The sequence below is a fragment of the Asterias rubens genome, chromosome 2, assembly GCF_902459465.1.
Source record: "Asterias rubens chromosome 2, eAstRub1.3, whole genome shotgun sequence".
NCBI lineage: Eukaryota > Metazoa > Echinodermata > Asteroidea > Forcipulatida > Asteriidae > Asterias > Asterias rubens.
In genome coordinates, this window is record NC_047063.1 from 3,237,284 (window position 1) to 3,254,707 (window position 17,424).

General features: G+C 38.9%; 3 protein-coding genes across 4 annotated transcripts; 2 read left to right on the forward strand and 1 right to left on the reverse strand.

Annotated features, from left to right (window-relative positions):
* Window positions 1-3,934: 3,934 nt before the first annotated feature.
* On the reverse strand, window positions 3,935-7,144 carry LOC117307277 (putative Dol-P-Glc:Glc(2)Man(9)GlcNAc(2)-PP-Dol alpha-1,2-glucosyltransferase). Of its 2 annotated transcripts, none has more exons than XM_033791991.1 (3): window positions 6,947-7,144; window positions 5,990-6,187; window positions 3,935-5,298 (listed from the first exon to the last, which is right to left on the reverse strand). In XM_033791991.1, exons 1-3 carry the CDS (start codon window positions 7,109-7,111, stop codon window positions 4,267-4,269), a joined length of 1,395 nt encoding a protein of 464 aa, XP_033647882.1. In that variant the 5' UTR covers window positions 7,112-7,144; the 3' UTR covers window positions 3,935-4,266. The 2 variants fall into 2 exon arrangements, with proteins under 2 accessions (XP_033647882.1, XP_033647883.1); XM_033791992.1 differs by lacking the exon at window positions 6,947-7,144 and adding an exon at window positions 6,721-6,793.
* Window positions 7,145-7,188: 44 nt separating this feature from the next.
* On the forward strand, window positions 7,189-10,099 carry LOC117307278 (EKC/KEOPS complex subunit Tprkb-like). Its single transcript, XM_033791993.1, has 4 exons — window positions 7,189-7,437; window positions 8,311-8,436; window positions 8,683-8,856; window positions 9,790-10,099. Exons 1-4 carry the CDS (start codon window positions 7,282-7,284, stop codon window positions 9,874-9,876), a joined length of 543 nt encoding a protein of 180 aa, XP_033647884.1. The 5' UTR covers window positions 7,189-7,281; the 3' UTR covers window positions 9,877-10,099.
* Window positions 10,100-12,896: 2,797 nt separating this feature from the next.
* Window positions 12,897-17,074, forward strand: LOC117307088 (cilia- and flagella-associated protein 20-like). Its single transcript, XM_033791744.1, has 4 exons — window positions 12,897-13,186; window positions 14,090-14,404; window positions 15,551-15,616; window positions 16,433-17,074. Exons 1-4 carry the CDS (start codon window positions 13,082-13,084, stop codon window positions 16,547-16,549), a joined length of 603 nt encoding a protein of 200 aa, XP_033647635.1. The 5' UTR covers window positions 12,897-13,081; the 3' UTR covers window positions 16,550-17,074.
* The last annotated feature ends 350 nt before the right edge of the window (window positions 17,075-17,424 follow it).

The following is a 17,424-nucleotide window of genomic DNA, read 5'->3' on the forward strand; positions in this document are numbered from 1 at the left end:
TTAAATTGCCTTCTTCTCCATACAGCTGTTAAATATCCATGACTTGCAAGAAAAAGAAAAAAACTGTGCTGGACAGAAGTAGCTGAATTTTGTCAATTATTTCAGTAGTAATTTTGTCAAGGAAGCATAGAACATTTGGGTACAATTTTCATGGCGCTGCCTATAAAGCAGATAAAGTATCTAAGCACAAATACCTGTTGTTTACTAAGTTCTTTCTGTAAGCTTACTCAATTTTTTCAATATCATAATTTTCAGTTTTTCCACTGATATCTTTTGTAACTATATTTTTCATCATGTGTTTAATTCTTAGAGTACATGTATCATGTATCATTATTCATCTTATTAGAGGTACTAAATCAAGATCGGGGCTCGAATTTGGGGGAAAATTTAAATGAACATGTAGCCTTGATCAAGGCTGTGTAATAGTTTGCTTACTTGAATAAAGCTAAAAATGTGCATAACCACAGCCGCACGAATGCGGTGCCTGAATGCAATGCGTCTTTAAAGGAACACGTTGCCTTGGATCGGTCGAGTTGGTCTTTGAAAAGCGTTTGAAATCGTTTGTTATAAAATGCATTATGATTAGAGAGATATTTTAAAACTAGAATATAATAATCCACACAAGTATCACTCAAAATTGCGTGGTTTTTCTTTTACCTCGTCGATTAACACGGTCAGCCATTTGTGGGAGTCAAATTTTTGACTCGCATAAATGGCCGACCATTTTAGTTCGCAAAGTAAAAGGAAAACCACGCAATTTCGAGGCAAATTTGTGTGGATCATTGTATTCTACTTTTAAAATATCTTTCTAACCATATGCATTTTATAAAAAAAAACGGTTTCAAACGCTTTTCAAAGACTAACTCGACCGATCCAAGGCAGCATGTTCCTTTAAACAGCACACCACGCTCTCACCCAAGGAAGCACACAAACGCACATTTCCACAGTCCCACACACCGCTATATTCCACAAACCGCTATCACCCACAATCCCAGCCTGTGAGCTGTCGGGCTAGGTTTGTGGGCGATAGCGGTGAGTGGAATAGCGGTGTGTGTGTTGGTGAGAGTGCAGTGTGCTATTCTTTTTAGAGTCAGTCGTGGGACTGGTTGTGTGTCGCATTCGGGCGGCTGAGGTTTATCCTTGCTCAATGGTTTTAGCTAGAGTAATTTTCTACACAGCCTTGATCAAGGCTAATGACCATATGGGTTGTTGCGAAAAATATGTACTGCACGGAAATTATTGTAAAACAAGACAGTTGAGTATGCGTACTGGTGTTTCTTAAGGAGCCTTATGACATACATGTTTGGTTTTGAGTATACATCAAAGAGCTATTTGTATAGCTCTACGTATACATGCACATATTTCATTATTCAATAGAAATAAAAGGTTTCTATCAGACTCAAAGTCAACCTTTTAAAGCCATTATACACTTTCGGTAAACAGTATTGTCCAAGTCCCACACTTCGTGTATCACAACTGATATATAAAATAACAAACCTGTGAAAATTAAGGTTCAGTCGGGAGTCGGAGTCGGAAGAAAATAACGGAAAACCCATTCTTGTTCCCGCGCGTTTCGCCGTGTCATGACATGTGTTTAAAATAAATCCGTAATTCTTTTAACAAGAATTTATATTGTTTTAATGTTTTCTCAAAAAGTAAAGCATTTCATGGAACAATAGTTCAAGAGAAGTCTTTCACTTTTACCTTCTGTAAACCCTGTAAATTATTTGTAAATCTGTGAACTTTTTTTTTTTTTTTTTTACCGAAAGTGTATAATGGCTTTAACATCAATTATTTTTATTTATTTTATATATCACACAGTATAGTTTTATTATTCAATTGGAAAAAACAAGACTGCCAGAAATGTCCAGTGTCCAGCATGTTCAGTCCTGAGTTTACTGGACCGACACCAGTCGCTGGCCTCGGGGCCTGTGGTCCAGTGTAAGATTCGAGCCCTGAAGATAAATGTATATATTGTTTCTTGAATTATATCTCAAGTTGAGCTCACTTGTATGCATGGCCTTATTGTTGTTTCCATATCCGTTTGAACTGCATATATAAATGCATTGGAGTTCACATGGACTTTTTCAATTTATGGGCAGAGTGTTTATAATCTGAAATGACTCAAATGGGTACTCACTTTCAGGAATTGCTTGATACTTTTTTCCCGAGGACTGTGAGAGAGCTTTGTACATTATTTTATAACCTTTTTTATATAAAGTTTTATTCTAGGAGATTATTATGTTTGTGTATTCTGTTCTGTAGATTCTTCGGAAAAAGTAGGGTAATAGAAAATTACACCAAGTAATTATTTGCACTTGTAGTTAATTAAAATGCAATTTTGAGTTGGTGAACATGTGTATATTCAACACATTCTTAGATACTTTAATTGTCTCTTAACATCTTACTAAAAGGAGAGGTGCTGGTGTTTATTTTAAAGAGTTTTCAAATCATGAAAAAGAACTTTATATATGTAATTGTACAATTGAATCCAAATAAAATATTCAAATGAGAACAAGTTATACATAAAAAAAACAGACTGTCTCTGTTTGTATAATGGATCTACCTTCAGCCAAAGTAAATTAGTTAATGACATCTGTGCTCTGCCCTAGAACGGTAATTCGGCTAACCTGCAGCCACAACACACCTTTTCCCCATGCATTTGATTAGAAACTGTTGCACCCTAACCCTCCTACAGTGTGACCAATCAAACTACTCACCATTGTTTTGAATGATAAAAATAAGCTTCGTCTACACTATGATGTATTGTGCTAACAGTCAACCCTCCTACTGGTTCCCATTCAATATCAACTGTGGTTTTGAAAGATAAATGAGCTTTTCCAGGCTGCAATATGATACTATGTTTTACTAGTCAACCCTCCTACTGTCTTCCCATTCAATATCATCCACTGTGGTTTTGAAAGATAAATGAGCTATGCCAGGCTGCAATATAATGTCCATGTGTGAACAGTCAACCCCCCACTGTCTTCCCATTCGATATCATCAACTGTGTGGTTTTGAAAGATAAATGAGCTATGCTAGGCTGCAATATGATAGCATGTGTTACCAGTCAACCCTCCATCTGTCTTCCAATTCATTATCTTCAACTGTGGTTTTGAAAGATAAATGAGCTATGCCAGGCTGTAATTCCATATTGTGTGTTAAATGTCAACCCTCCTACTGTCTTCCCATTCAATATCATAAACTGGTTTGGAAAGATAAATGAGCTATGTCAGGCTGCAATACGAAATCATGTGTTACCAGTCAACCCTACTACCGCTTCCCATTAAATATCATCCACTGTGGTTTTGAAAGATAAATGAGCTATGCCAGGCTGCAATTCCATATCATGTGTTAACAGTCAACCCTCCTACTGTCTTCCCATTCAACATCAATGGCTGTGTTTTTTGAAAGATAAATGAGCTATGCCAGGCTGCAACATGATGTCATGTGTTAACAGTCAACTCTCCTACTGTCTTCCCATTAAATATCATCAACTGTGGTTTTGAAAGATGAGCTATGTCAGCCTGTTGTTATGTGGTGAATGCATGTGTGCACAGCCACAATCATGGGCTACACTTTTTGTTATAAAGACATCAAATGAACAACATTATAAATATTAAGTAACTCTTTTCAGATCTTGTATTTGACAAACTGAAGCACTTTTTATTCATCATTGACACAGATATTGATTAATGATATATAAATAATATTGAGACATTGATTAACATTCAAATGGGCATTTATACATCTTAAGACTATCATGACGCAGCGCAACATCAATAAAGGAATGTTTATTGCAGTCCTCATCAGGGAAGAATTGAGGGAAGTTTTGAACAAAGCCAGTGATGAAAAAAAGTTTAATATGCTCTTGGAAACTGTTTCACAATTAAGAGGCAAAATAAGTAAACGATTTTTTACCCCATGATGATTTTTTTTGTCCAGGATTTTGGTAGAAGATGTTTATTATTTGAGCTCAGACTGGCAGTAATAATGATTAATTGCTTCTGAGACATAAAGTGGTAATGTGGCTTTTGATGAGCGAACGACACACACAAAATGATCTTGAAACTGATTTTGTCCTGAAAAAGATCTGTTTGATGTGCTCATTAGTGTTTGACAGGGTTACAATATTCAAGCGGCAATATTATATAGGCGAAACAAGCGCTTAATTTGATCAAGGATCTTGTCTTAATCCAATATTAGTAAACATAGTTAACTAGTTAATCAAAACTTGGTTTCCAATTGTAACAGACATACAGCCAATTACCACATGTATCTCTGCAAGCCCGGGGTGCCCTCCCAGAAAAATGGCCGCTCCATATACAAATACAACGTGACACTGTTCACTACAGCACCTAGCAATAACTCCAGACAGATCTTCCAGTAGGACTGTAACGGCATGTGAATCCTGAACATCAGATAAGGAACGATGAAATAGCGTAACTCTAAGAGACGCTGGGGCACTGTGACCACAGCTACACAGATGAAGTACACAAGCTTCCATAAGCTGCTGTGTCTGGAGAGGCTGTCCTGCATGCACCAGTTCATGTAGACGACGAATGGAACGATGGCGTATTTGATGAGGTCGTGGCGTTGGTACAGACGCCAGATACTGGAGACGTAATGTCTGTTGTCTGACAGGACGTAGATGTGGACGTACGTCAGGTAGTGCACGGCTAACAATCCAAGGCAAGTCAGGGCGAGGTTTGCGAAGGGGCGTCTCAGACACGCCTTCAGGAACCTGATTGCACTGTATGGAGAGAGGACGTAGGGCAAGGCGAAGACGGCAGTGAAGATCATGAAGTAGAAGAGTTGAGGGACGTTCAAACAGGGCTCATGATTACTCTTATCTCCGAGCACGATCCCTTTGTTGACGACCAGGAAAGCCATGAACACAAAGGCAACGATGCCGTAGGGCCAGAGGACCAGTATCAAATGACCCAGATTGGATAACTTCAGGATGTACAAAAGGGATTTCTTGATAGATGCGAGGATTGTCTGAATGTCGTTGGGAGCGTCGGGACTCTGCTGCTCACTCCTCTCACCCTCCACCTCTTTCACGAACGTCACGCCCGCCGTGAAGACGACCCAGACGATGTTGGACTGGCGGAAGATGACGCAGAGGACTCCCATGATGCCGGCCATCAGATGGTTGCCGTGGAGACTGAAGAGATACATGATGAGGATGAAGAAGGTGGATCCCGGATCGGTGTAGTAGAGGAAGGAGAAGAAATAAAGGACGGGCAGATGAGCGAGGGAGGCTGCTGTCAGTAGCGGCTTGTAGGTTTGAGATGCCTGGGAAAAAAAGAAGAAGTACAGTTTCATTATTGCAAAATGGAGAACTTGGAGATGGAGTATTCTATCAAGTACAGGACAGGAAAGGGCTAGGGCACCAAGGCAGTTTCTCCTTGGTATAGGATACCCCTTGAGGAAATTGTATATTTCTACTGGAGGATTTCAAAGGCACCAAGGCAATGACCAGGGGGGGCATGGAGGCAATCGCCTTTGTTGCCTCCGTGAAGTACCAGGCCTGATAGGATTCAAACTGGCCACTCTTAACTAGGTGTACTTGTTGGTCTTTATGGTGGAAAGACATTTGCTTTAGAATGCAGGGTTTGTGGGTTCCAATCCCAACCTAGAAGCATAGCCTGTGTGTGGACATGTTTCCACAGGACTCTGAAAGCAGTGAGTATGCAGTGCATTATTAATCCAACACATCGGTGTATGGGTACACCAAATTTGAAAAATTTAAAACAAAGTTGTTGCTTTTCTGCATGCAGTAGGCCAGTTGTTTGTATAAAAAAAATTACAAGTATTTTTGTAAGTTGTTTACCTACTTAACTAGGCAGTCTTGGTACATGTCTCAACCCCGCCCCCTGCCCCCCAAAAAAACCAAAAACAAAACAACAGCAACCAATACCAACCCAATATAGCACATTCATGTTACTAAACCCTAAACGGTTATTAAACCAAAGAATTTGCCTACCTTGTCATGTTTGTGGAGTCTGACGATCAGAGCGTATAACATGTAGAGGTTACCCACGGCAAAGAGTACGTTTGTAGATCGTAGTACAGTGGTTGTACACACCTCCGACATGTCTACCAGCATCAATTCTGTTATCGGTCTTAGAAGACCAACTGAAGCTAGGTACAGACCAGGCAGGGTAGTGATCATTGGGTCCCACTGGAAGTAAAGAGAATTAGAGAACATAGATCAGGTTTGAGTTTAACCAAGGCAGAGTGACTCGTCAGTGATTACATACAAATACCCCAAAAAGGTTTTACAGTGATTTACTTGACTTGGCATGATATTGATAAGTTTGTTGTTCATTAAATTAAATGCAGTATTTTACATTACACAACCCCTGTAGTGTAAATTATCTTCCCATCTTCTACTATTTCTTAAATATTATGCAACCAACCTGTGAAAACTTCATTAAATCTGGCGTCTTGATTTCATGCGGTTTTTAAGTGAAAACAACACACGGTTTTATGTGCAAGGTTTACATATTTACAATATTACGTGTATTCCCCAAACTAAGTCTAGAAGAATCCCTAATCCCACCACATATTACTACTAGTAGTAGTGTAGTACTATTGCCTTGGCCAAGAATCCATGACTAATTTGATTGAGCAAGCATTGTCATTTATTGATTACAACCTTTAATTCTAAATTTAATAGCAACAAAACAGCCTGATCAGTCAGTGCCTACTGACTAAAAATATTTTGTAGCACAGTGCTGGTTCAGCCAGTCAGTAGCACACATCCCATATCCAAAGCAGCAGTGAGATAGCACACAGTGACAGGTGTCACACTCACACACAGTGCAGTGCATGCAGTGCAGTGGTGGTGAGAGTGCAGTGCACATCACCGGTGGTCCACCACACACACACACACATGCACGGTGGGCGGTTAAAAGTGCCCTTAATCTTCGTTAATTACCTCATTGAATGAGCCATTGCAGTATTTTTTGGCTTGTGGCACATGAAAGATCTCATCCATGTAGGGTTGTGGCTGTACTTTGTTGACATGGTAGAACAAAACCGAAGTAAAAGCTAGAAACATCGAGAGGACAACAGCCAGAACAACATTCATGGGCGCCGCCATCTTGGTTTATTGCATGGTACCCTGACTCTCTTTGGAATTTTATCTATTAACTTGAGAAGGGTAACTGACTATACTCTGCTAAAAATTAAAGGGAAACGTGAGTTCATGAGGTTCAACTTGCTAGCAACCGCGCTTTGATTTACAAAGTGAATTATGCCATTTATTTTACAATGGCAACTTCTGAGCATGCAGTGAAGTTTGAATTGGAGCTTTTCCCCGGAAGTTCTGTTTATATTGCTCTTTTCAAAGATGTGAAAAATAGTGAGGAACTGAAGAAAAATATCATGGCTGGAGAAATTGATGCAGTTCTGTTGTCTCCAAAAATGGTATGGTATGGTCCTATGTATGATATGGATCTAATCATTATTAATACAAGCCAAATGGTTTGATTGTCATTTGTTTTTTCCCCCAGAAAAATTGCTTACTCATGCATCTCAGCTGAACAAAATGACGTATAAATTGTGTACTTCTACACCAATGTCGTCTGTACAACTATAAAAAAAAATTACAAGTTTTCTTCACATTTATTATTGTTATAATTACTATACTTAATAGGCTTACATACAAACTTACCGGATAAATTGTTAAGTATAGGTTATGCCTTTTATTTTAGTGTGTTATTTTACACAACTTTGAAATAAGATAAGCTTGCCAGAACATTTTTCACTAGGCATAAACATAGAGCAAGGAAGTAGTAGCATAACTAATGTGTTGTTGTGTTTTGTACACGTGTTTTTAACTGTAGGCTTACTAACTTTATTTAGTTGTTTTCACCTCCCCCACCTTTTTCCCCCCAAAGATATGACTTAGTACACTACATACAAATGTATGACTTCAATCAATCCTTAACCATTCCCCTTCGCTGATAATGCACAGATGGTTAAAATGTCCAAATTTATTAGTACATTTATAAAAGTCAACAAGCATCAATGACAAGAATATTAGGCATATTTCATGATGTGAGTTGAGACTAATTTTTTGCTAATTTTTGCTTAGCAGAAATTTGTGAAACCATATGTTTTTCTGCTAAAACAGCTCTATGACATTAGCCCTTGGTCTTTGGCAACATGGCAGGGGATGGGTGGGGCACTTAAAGTGACAGTTCCCAATTGCCATACCCCCATACACCAAGATTCCTTCTACGGATAGGTTGTAGACTACGATAAATAACTTTGGTCTGGATTGCTTTTTTAATGCAGATTGTAGATCCTTTCCAGCTATTGGTGGCAGCAAATAAAGCTCTACACATCAAGAAAAATGGACTCAAAATGAGCACCAGGAATGTCAACACGGAGGTCCTCTTCAACTTGTCTCCTACAAGAAATGTAAGAATCAAACACAGCTAGGATTCACCCTTAAAGGCAGTGGACACTATTGGTAATTGTCAAAGACTAGTCTTCACAGTTGGTGTATCTCAACATATGCATAAAATAACAAACCTGTGAAAATTTGAGCTCAATCGGTCGTCAAAGTTGCAAGATATCAGTGCATCTAATTTGAGTTGTTGTTATTTCTCCATCTCTCATATCAGTGCATCTAATTTGAGTTGTTGTTATTTCTCCATCTCTCAGATCAGTGCATCTTTCAAGAGGTTCGGCCTTTCTAAAGAGGATTCCGGTCTTGTTGTAGTCACCCTTGAGGATGACTCAGGGGAGAAGGTGAATGCTGTGGAGAGACTGGTTCAAGGTGATATTGTACCCCTGGATGAACTCAGTAACTTCAATGACTACAGTCTCATTAAGCAGGTATGGCTCTCGCTAAGCATAAACATAAACCAGGGATCAATTTCTCAATAATAACAATAACAATAATAACAACTAGTTTTTATGTAGCGCTTTCACACCCAAAGGGCGTCTTAGAGCACTTGCAAGTGTATTACCCCTGATCACTGGGCCAATAATTTATTCCTTAAACCATCTCAGCTCTCTGGGGAGTATACAGCCTGTGTGCAACAAATGCGCTACTCGGCTAAATCAATCACAAGAACCATCTCTGCCTTCACAGGTTTTACCCCTTTCCATTTACCCCTAGTTGGAGAGAAACAATTATAGTTGTGTTTCCCAGGGACACAAGTGTCTTGACCGGATTCGAACCCACACTCTGCTAAGCAGAAACACCAGAGCTTGAGTTCACAATTTGATTTGGTATGGTGCCTAATCACCATTGAAGCGAAATAACCAAACATGGCATGAGAGACAAATCATCAAATGGTCCTCATTGGGATTTGAACCCAAGACCCCCAACACTCCGGACAGATGCTCTATCAACTGAGCTGTGAGGCACATCGGAATATTCCCTCAGGTTTTCCATAAGATATGATGTTCACCCTTCTTGTAGTGCCCTGTTTGAACCCTAACACCCTAACCCTTCCATTACCCTCTCTCCATTGTCGCTTAACACCAAATTGTTTAAACCTGGATACATTTTAATGCCCCCTGCTTACACATAGGATTCAAACTGCCTCTAGCCACTGGGGTACCTCGGTGATCTATTTGTAAGACATCTGCTCTAGCAATGCAAAGGTCATGGGTTCGAATCCCACTTGAGTGATGTGCCTGTTAATTTTTTCACAGAATTCAGGAAAGTACTTTTTTACAGTACTTTGTATACATTTGTGTAAGTGTATATTATAACCAATTATATTTGAAAATTCTTGTTTTTTGTTTCCATTTCTTCAGGTTTACAAAGTGGATGGAGAGGAGCTAGGTGTGTGTTCTCTACTTGATGCGGTTGTTAGCAGAATGGCAACCAAGGACGCATTATGAAACATACTCTTGGCACTATAAGTAACTTTGGCATGAGTTGAAGAGTCATGAATGTAAGGCAGTATCATTATATATTTCCATTTAGTGATACTATGAATGGAACTGTCTGTAGCAGCTTCCAGCATCAGATAAGGCCCTGCCAATGCCGTGCAGTTTTTTGTTATTTTTTTTTTTTTATAATTTTAGATTTTACAATTTTGTTTCTTCAAAAGACAACTATTGGTAAGACACTGCTCTAGAATAGACCCTTCCCATGAAATATGTAAATTGCACATAGCGCTTGCGCACTAAGGTTTTGGTTGGCAAAATGAGGGAATATCGCGCTGTTTTGTACACGGCTAATGGGTGCGTGACGCAGACGCGATTGCTTAGTGCACAACTCTATGGTGTTTGCCAATCAACAGGGTCTGTACGCATGCGTGAATGTAACTAGCATATTTCATGGGAAGGGTCCATTGCAAAGCTTGTGGGTTAAATCCCACCCGAGTAATATGCCTGTGATTTTGTTCACAGAGCTTGGGAAAGTACCGAGTGTACAGTGATAACACACATCAGTGTATAAATGGGTAAAACCAAAATTAGTATTTTTTATCCCTGATGTAAATTTCCGTCTATTAAATACAAGTATTGTTGTTGCCCATAGTAGGCTAAAGGTGTACTGTCATTGTCTAGGGTGTCCGTCCTGTCCAGCCAGCCGGCTGGTCTTCCGGCTGAGAACTTTCAGTGCCAGACTGTAAACCCAGTAAGAAGTGAAATTAGTGGAAATCCCCTTGGGAAGAAAAGTTGGTATTGCTTAGGGGTCAAAAGGTCAAATGTCGAGGTCACAGTGGTGAGTTATACCTGAATGGTTTTTGCATCTGTCTCAAGTTCTGATGGTTGAATCATCTAGAGTGTGGGTTTGACTTCCAGTCATGACACTTGTGTCTTTGAGCAAGGCACTTAACCATAATTGTTTCCCTTAACCTAGGTGTATAAATGGGAGCATGAGAGGGCTGAGACAGTATTGTGTTGGGTTAACCCTAGCCATCAGTGCAAATTAATTAAGCAGCTTGGGGCCGTATGCACCAGGAATTTCATCTTTGAGAAGGCAATGCCATTTTCATTTTGCAAAGGGCACTTCCATTGGAAAATCTTAAAGTCTATGGGAAACTTTTGAAGTGGCACCACGGCCAAGACCAGGGCAGCACATCAGTGGCCTTCGTGAAATTCCAGGCCTGCTCCCCAGGGAGATGAGAAAGTTTGAGGGAATGGTCTATGCTCGATGAACTGGGATCATAGTGTTGTTGGAAAGTGCCTTGATCTAGCTACTTGGATATGGACACTATATAAGAGCAAATTATTGTTTGTTGTAGGAGACAACAGTTTTCAAAAGTGAGTTGTCTACTTCAGATGACATCTTGATACTTCAAGTTTATTTTAGGAGTATTTGCATTTGTTGTGTTGTACAGTGTAAAAGACCTTGGTAAAGATCTGATCTTTCTGTTTCCAATGATGGTAAGCTTAGGTATGCGGGTCTGCATGCTTCGTTTTTGAAAGGGCATTGGCACCAAGGCATTTTCTCCTTGGTAAAGGGCACCCTATGACGAAATCGTAAATTTCTATTGGCTCATTTCAAGGGCACCAAGGCAATGAACAGGGGGCGTGGAGGCAATCGCCTTTGTTGCCTCTGTGAAGTATCTAGCCTGGGTATGGAGGGGGAACATGGACAAAACTACATTTTTTTTTTTAAATGGCTGTTGTGCTCTGGCTTGAGTGCGTTTTGTGTGTTTTCTTGGGCAACTAAAGTCTCTAGAGCAGGTATAGTGCAAAGCTGACTTAAGTCGCCGTTGAGGCTAAATTGGCTATTACATGGTTTTTGCCTTATTTTAGGGTTTTATTTTATGTTACAGACTGAGGTGATATTGAAATAAATGTAAACACTAAGAAATTTGAAATCCTGCATGGCTTGATGTTTACGTGTACGTGTCGGCTGCATAAATACAAAGAGTAAAGATAGGTATCATAATTTGTTTAATATATTTTTATCGACTAGCTATGGACTAATGAAGGAGCAAGATAATTTATTCATTTTTTTCTTGTTACTTTTTACTTATTCATTATGTTTGTACACTGATTGATTGGTTATTTTCTTGCAGCAATTAAAAAGGCTTTCGGGGACAATCATGTGAATAATCTTTCCACCGGTTTCTCCTATAAATTTGTAGTCACTGATTGTCACCTACAAGCATGTCACTTGGAAAGGAGTAGGAAAATTGTATTCAGTACAAAGACTGACCTATCAATATCATGTACACATTTCAGGCTATTTCATTACAATGTTTCTTATTTTCCCAATGGCAAAATAAATCGGAAATCAGACTCTATGAAGAATAGCATGCCTGCACCTACACGTTTTAGGTCATGTCTCACTCTACTTAATACACCATGTGCATGGTGACCATGCAAAGCTTCAAATCGTACTTTTTTTTATCGTCTAAGACTTGTTTTTTTGTTTATTTAGTTATTCCTTCATACTTTTTTAATTTATACTGGCCTATTAATAGGGATTTTGGTAGCATTCCTTTCGAAGGTGACGAAAGCATTGCGAGAATGTTATAAACTTGGCCCTTAAAAAACACACAAAAATAGGTGTCTACCTTGTCTGTCCCCCCCCCCCCCACCCCCCCCCCCCCCCCCCCACCCCACCACCACCACCACCACCACCACCCATACACACCTTGCTGGCTGAGCAATACCTTTGTGTGACGAACCAATATTTGCAATGAACCTTGGGGAAATATTCTGTTACAAAAAACACATGGTAATATCTTAATTAATTTTGAATGCACCATGTGCATAGGAATGAAGCTCGTGTGCGTCATATTTTGTTTAATTTATTCATGACATTTCTAACAAAAGCCTGCTCCTCTATTACATATTCAGCAGGTATTTTCGCGCGCACCCCCATGTACACTACCTGTCTTTGACTTTCTGCCGACACTGACCTAAAACACAATAGGTAATTGTTGTATGAGGCGAGTGGTTGATTTGATCTTCGTTTAGCTACAGCAGGAATATTATTTTGCCAACTTCTAAGATGGACTGGGTAGACGAAAACAAATAATTCCTTGTTATTTTTTGAGGAATAGTATTACATGAAAAGTAACTTTTGCTTGTGATAGCGGAGTAGAAGAAATAGGGAATTTTATAATAATTATCTACAGTAATGTCCGGCTCAGAAACCAACATGTTTAAAGATTCGTTTCAAGGTGGTTTTTTGTCAATACTGTACGGAATCGGAAGTAAACCTCTGCAGATCTGGAGCAAGGAGGTAAGCTGTGCTCATTATAATTTTTATTTTAAATTGGATAGTGTTTTTTTTACCAGAAGATGTTCATGTCATGATTTGACAGTTTACCGTTGCCATGGCAGAGTTGTTATTAGCCTGTCCACCGTTGAGCCATTTTACTGTAATTATCATGATTAATATTTTTTGGACACGTTGCTATGGCAACCTTACTGCAGTAATCATGGTCGGCTGATCGACCTGTTCCATCATGCTTATTAGACTATTCCTCACTCATCCGTGAGGCGAATTCTATTCATTAAAAATAATAAAAATGAAATTAAATTCTGTCATCTTTTCCAGTACAATTATGCGAGTTAGTTTCAGGCGAAAATTGACAAGTACTTTTTGCAATGGTTCGAGCTACATAAGGAGTTTGTAGGTTGAAACGGGGGGGGGGGGGGGGGGGTTACGAGTTGCAATGATAGTAGTTGGTGAGCATGTTTTTTTTAAATTTTATTTTTAGGCCAAGGTCTATATATTGTTTGTACTATAAATGGCCGGTAGAAAACAACTGTCCCTGACGCAGATCATTTTTTTTTCTTCTTCTGGGTTTGCAGGCCAAAGCAGCGCTTTAATTTGAAGGCCTTTTGTACTATAATTTATTTTGTCTCTGCATTTTGGCACTCTCGACATTACCCTAGAAAGTTACATTTAAGGGGGAGTAGCTTAATACCGTTGTACTTTGACAGAGTAAATTCAATCCTTTTCTCTAGTTTTAAATAAACACATGCACCCGTATTATACTACGCAAAGCCTTGTCAGTTCGGTAGTACGTTTTGAATTAATTATTTGACTTAATTGGCTTATTTTGATTGTGGCAACCAACAATATTGAGCAGGTAGAAAGTAACTGTTAATTGCAAATTGTCTTTTTCTGGTTTTACAGGTCAAGAACGGCCACGTGGAAAGAGTGACAGACAACGACATTCAGTCATACGTCATTGAAATCGTGGGCACAAACGTCTGCACAACGTACATCACATGCCCGAGTGAACCCAAGAAGACCCTAGGTATCAAACTGCCATTTTTGGTGATGATCGTCAAAAATCTCAAGAAATATTTCACCTTCGAGGTGCAAGTGCTGGATGATAACAACGTGAAGAGACGATTCCGGGCCAGCAATTACCAAAGTATGACTAGGGTGAAACCCTTTGTCTGTACAATGCCGATGAGGTTGGATAAAGGATGGAACCAGATTCAGGTTGGTTTGAAGAGAGCAACACAAACAGTAGGGCTTATCTTGAAATCACGCTATAACAAGCATTATGAGAGGACTATATAGATGAAATTTAAAACCCAAACTAAGTCAAGGCAGATTTTGTTTAGTTTTCCAAAAGTGCAATGTGCCGGAGGAAAGTGTCCTTCATAGCCAAGACTGGACCATTCCAATGATTTGTATAACTCTTGGGGTTACTCCCGCACTTATGAAGTGTTTTTAAAATTACCGAGCAAAAGCACGTGCACGAATAAAAACGACGAGAACACTGAGGAGGCTAGAAAGGCCTTGAGCCTGTATGGAACTACTCTAATTCTTAAAGGGAAGGTGTACGCGGTTTGTACCCGTCAAAGACCAGTCTTCTCACTTGTTGTATCCCATCATAACCATAAAATAACAAGCGATTGCTATTATCTTCTGTGCTTTTTTATATGCCATCTCTTGCCTTCAAAGTATTTTGGGGGATTTAGGAGACATACGCCTTTTGGCGATAGTTATTGTTTTTTTACTTTTATGCTCTCCTGTGCACCCCACTGTTGTTTTACTTTGTTTTCTTAAATTATGTTTAATGTATGTACATGTGCTTGTAGATGTGATTGCCCGAATAAATATTATTATTATTATTATTAAGCCTGTGAAAATTTGGGCTCAATTGATCATCGAAGTTGCGAGAAAAATAATGGTGAAAGAAAACACACTCTTGTTGGACGAATTTGTATGCTTTAAGACAAGAATAAAAGACTTCTAGCTAGAAGTCTTTTATTATTTTAGTGAGAAATAACCTCTTTCTCAAAAACTACGTTACTTCATAGGGAGCCGTTTCTCACAATGTTGTATACTATCAACAGCTCCCCATTGCTCGTTACCAAGTCAGCTTTTAAGTTAATATTTGTTTTGAGTAATTACCAAACGTGTACCTTCCCTTTAACTGAGTGATTTTCTTGTAATTATAAAAACTCGACTGCCTGCAAGTGATGACATGTACAAGAAAACATTGAATGTTTATAATTATTCATCATTGCGACTTACTCAGTGCGACATGGGAATAATTTATGGTGAAAAGTTAGAGGGTAATTAATAATTTCCACTAACCTCTATAATGTACCATTGTTTATTCTTTTTTTCATGCAGTTTAACTTATCAGACTTTACCAAGCGGGCATACGGCACGAACTACAAAGAGACCCTTAGAGTACAGGTGAGCACAACATAATTATTGTCGGTATTTTTAATCAATGTATCATTTCAAGAGGTCATGGTAGCTTTTTGCGACATCGCCGAAAATCTGTCTATGACCTATGTCCACGCGGAAAGAAGATTCCGTAATTAGAATGCACTGTCTGAGAAGCGCTTCATGCAGAAACGTTTTTCAGGTCGAAATGTTGTTGAATCCCTCTTTCACTAAAACCACATTCTTGAAGGGAAATATTTCTCAAAAATGTTATACATTACCAACAGCTGCAGTGCTTCTTACCGAGGAAGTTTTGATGGTCGTTAATTTTGTAGTAATTACCTCTGAAAGGTGCACCCTGCCTTTAAAGACAGTGGACACTATTGATAATTGTCAAAGACCAGTCTTCTCACTTGGTGTATCTCAACATATGCATAAAATAACAAACCTGTAAAAATTTGAGCTCAATCGGTTGTAGAAGTTGCGAGATAATAATGAAAGAAAAAAACACCCTTGTCACACGAAGTTGTGTGCTTTCTGATGCTTGATTTCGAGACCTCAAGTTCTAAACTTGAGGTCTCGTTCGTGGAAAATTACTTCTTTCTCGAAAACTACTTCACTTCAGAGGGAGCTGTTTCTCACAATGTTTTATTATCAACCTCTCCCCATTACTGGTAATAAAGACATGTTTTGTGATGATTATTATTTTGAGTAATTACCAATAGTGTCCACTGCCTTTAAGCTTGTGGATTACATTCCTTGTTCACTTTGGAGTTCAGCTATTAAACCTGCATAATTTCATAATTCTTGTTTCTCACTGCATGTTTTGCATTCTCTTGATAGATCCATGCCAACTGTCGAACTCGCCGTGTGTATTTCACAGACCGGCTGTATTCTGAGGACGAACTACCCAAAGAGTTCAAGCTCTATCTACCTGCCTGCAAGGGCACTCCAAAATAAACTCGGGTATCAACCCTTGGTGTGATCCCTGGCTATACACGGCAGTTACAGGTTGCATGGCTTCTGACGGACACCCCTCTGAACAAATAAAACAATATGGACAAAAATATATGGAGATCGTCAACTTAAGGCTCATTGGTAAAGCTAGCAGGGCTATGTAAAAATTGCTCCTTGGTTGGTTGTAGAGCGCATGCACGTTAATTCAGAGGACGTTGCATGGTTCAACCCCCGCTTTGGTAAATTAATTTGTCTTTGTTTAATCCCAGAAGTCATGTAAATGCTGATTATTGAATCATTTTTAATTTTCTACTTGCAAAATGAAAACGATAAGAAGCAAGCACCGTTGTGCTTATAATTGGAGCTTACAAAAAACAGTGAGTGTGTTTTTCTGTCCGTGTTATCTATTCATAATATATTTATTTGATCATGGCTTGAAGTTATTTTCTGCCCGTTTTGTTTCTTCGGTATTTTTGTGTGTTTATTTTGGTGTTTTTGTTATGTTTTCATGTTTGGTGTCGGTTTGTGGCGAGCTGTTCCATGAACAAAATAATTATTTCAAATAAAAAAATGGAATAACAATAAATTGGTCCTGTACAGTTATTTTGTTGCGTGGCCACTCAACAACATTACGCGGTCTGATTGATTTTTTTAGTGCAATTCTTTTAATTCGTTGAAAAAATACAATTATGTACGGACAGGTTCCCAAGTTGTATCACCATTGCATGTGTGATGAGCATCATCGTGGTCATAATCATCATCATCGAATGACTAGGCCTACTCACTTGTGATGATATAGCCTACAAACGGACTGTAACTATGGTTTTTAATTTAGAAAACGAACCAAGTCCTTTGTGTACGACAGATGTTTTTAATTT

Bases quoted from the DNA above. Each gene is read 5' to 3' on its own strand.
- LOC117307277 (XM_033791991.1), bottom strand. From the start codon at position 7,111: ATGGCGGCGCCCATGAATGTTGTTCTGGCTGTTGTCCTCTCGATGTTT. The intron at 6,188-6,946 runs GTAATTAACGAA...CTTTACTTCCAG, and splicing joins GCAATGGCTCATTCAATGAG to TGGGACCCAATGATCACTAC. The intron at 5,299-5,989 runs GTAGGCAAATTC...TTTTTTTCCCAG, and splicing joins GACTCCACAAACATGACAAG to GCATCTCAAACCTACAAGCC.
- LOC117307278 (XM_033791993.1), top strand. From the start codon at position 7,282: ATGGCAACTTCTGAGCATGCAGTGAAGTTTGAATTGGAGCTTTTCCCC. The intron at 8,437-8,682 runs GTAAGAATCAAA...TCCATCTCTCAG, and splicing joins ACTTGTCTCCTACAAGAAAT to ATCAGTGCATCTTTCAAGAG. The intron at 8,857-9,789 runs GTATGGCTCTCG...CCATTTCTTCAG, and splicing joins ACTACAGTCTCATTAAGCAG to GTTTACAAAGTGGATGGAGA.
- LOC117307088 (XM_033791744.1), top strand. From the start codon at position 13,082: ATGTCCGGCTCAGAAACCAACATGTTTAAAGATTCGTTTCAAGGTGGT. The intron at 14,405-15,550 runs GTTGGTTTGAAG...TTTTTCATGCAG, and splicing joins AAGGATGGAACCAGATTCAG to TTTAACTTATCAGACTTTAC. The intron at 15,617-16,432 runs GTGAGCACAACA...TTCTCTTGATAG, and splicing joins AAGAGACCCTTAGAGTACAG to ATCCATGCCAACTGTCGAAC.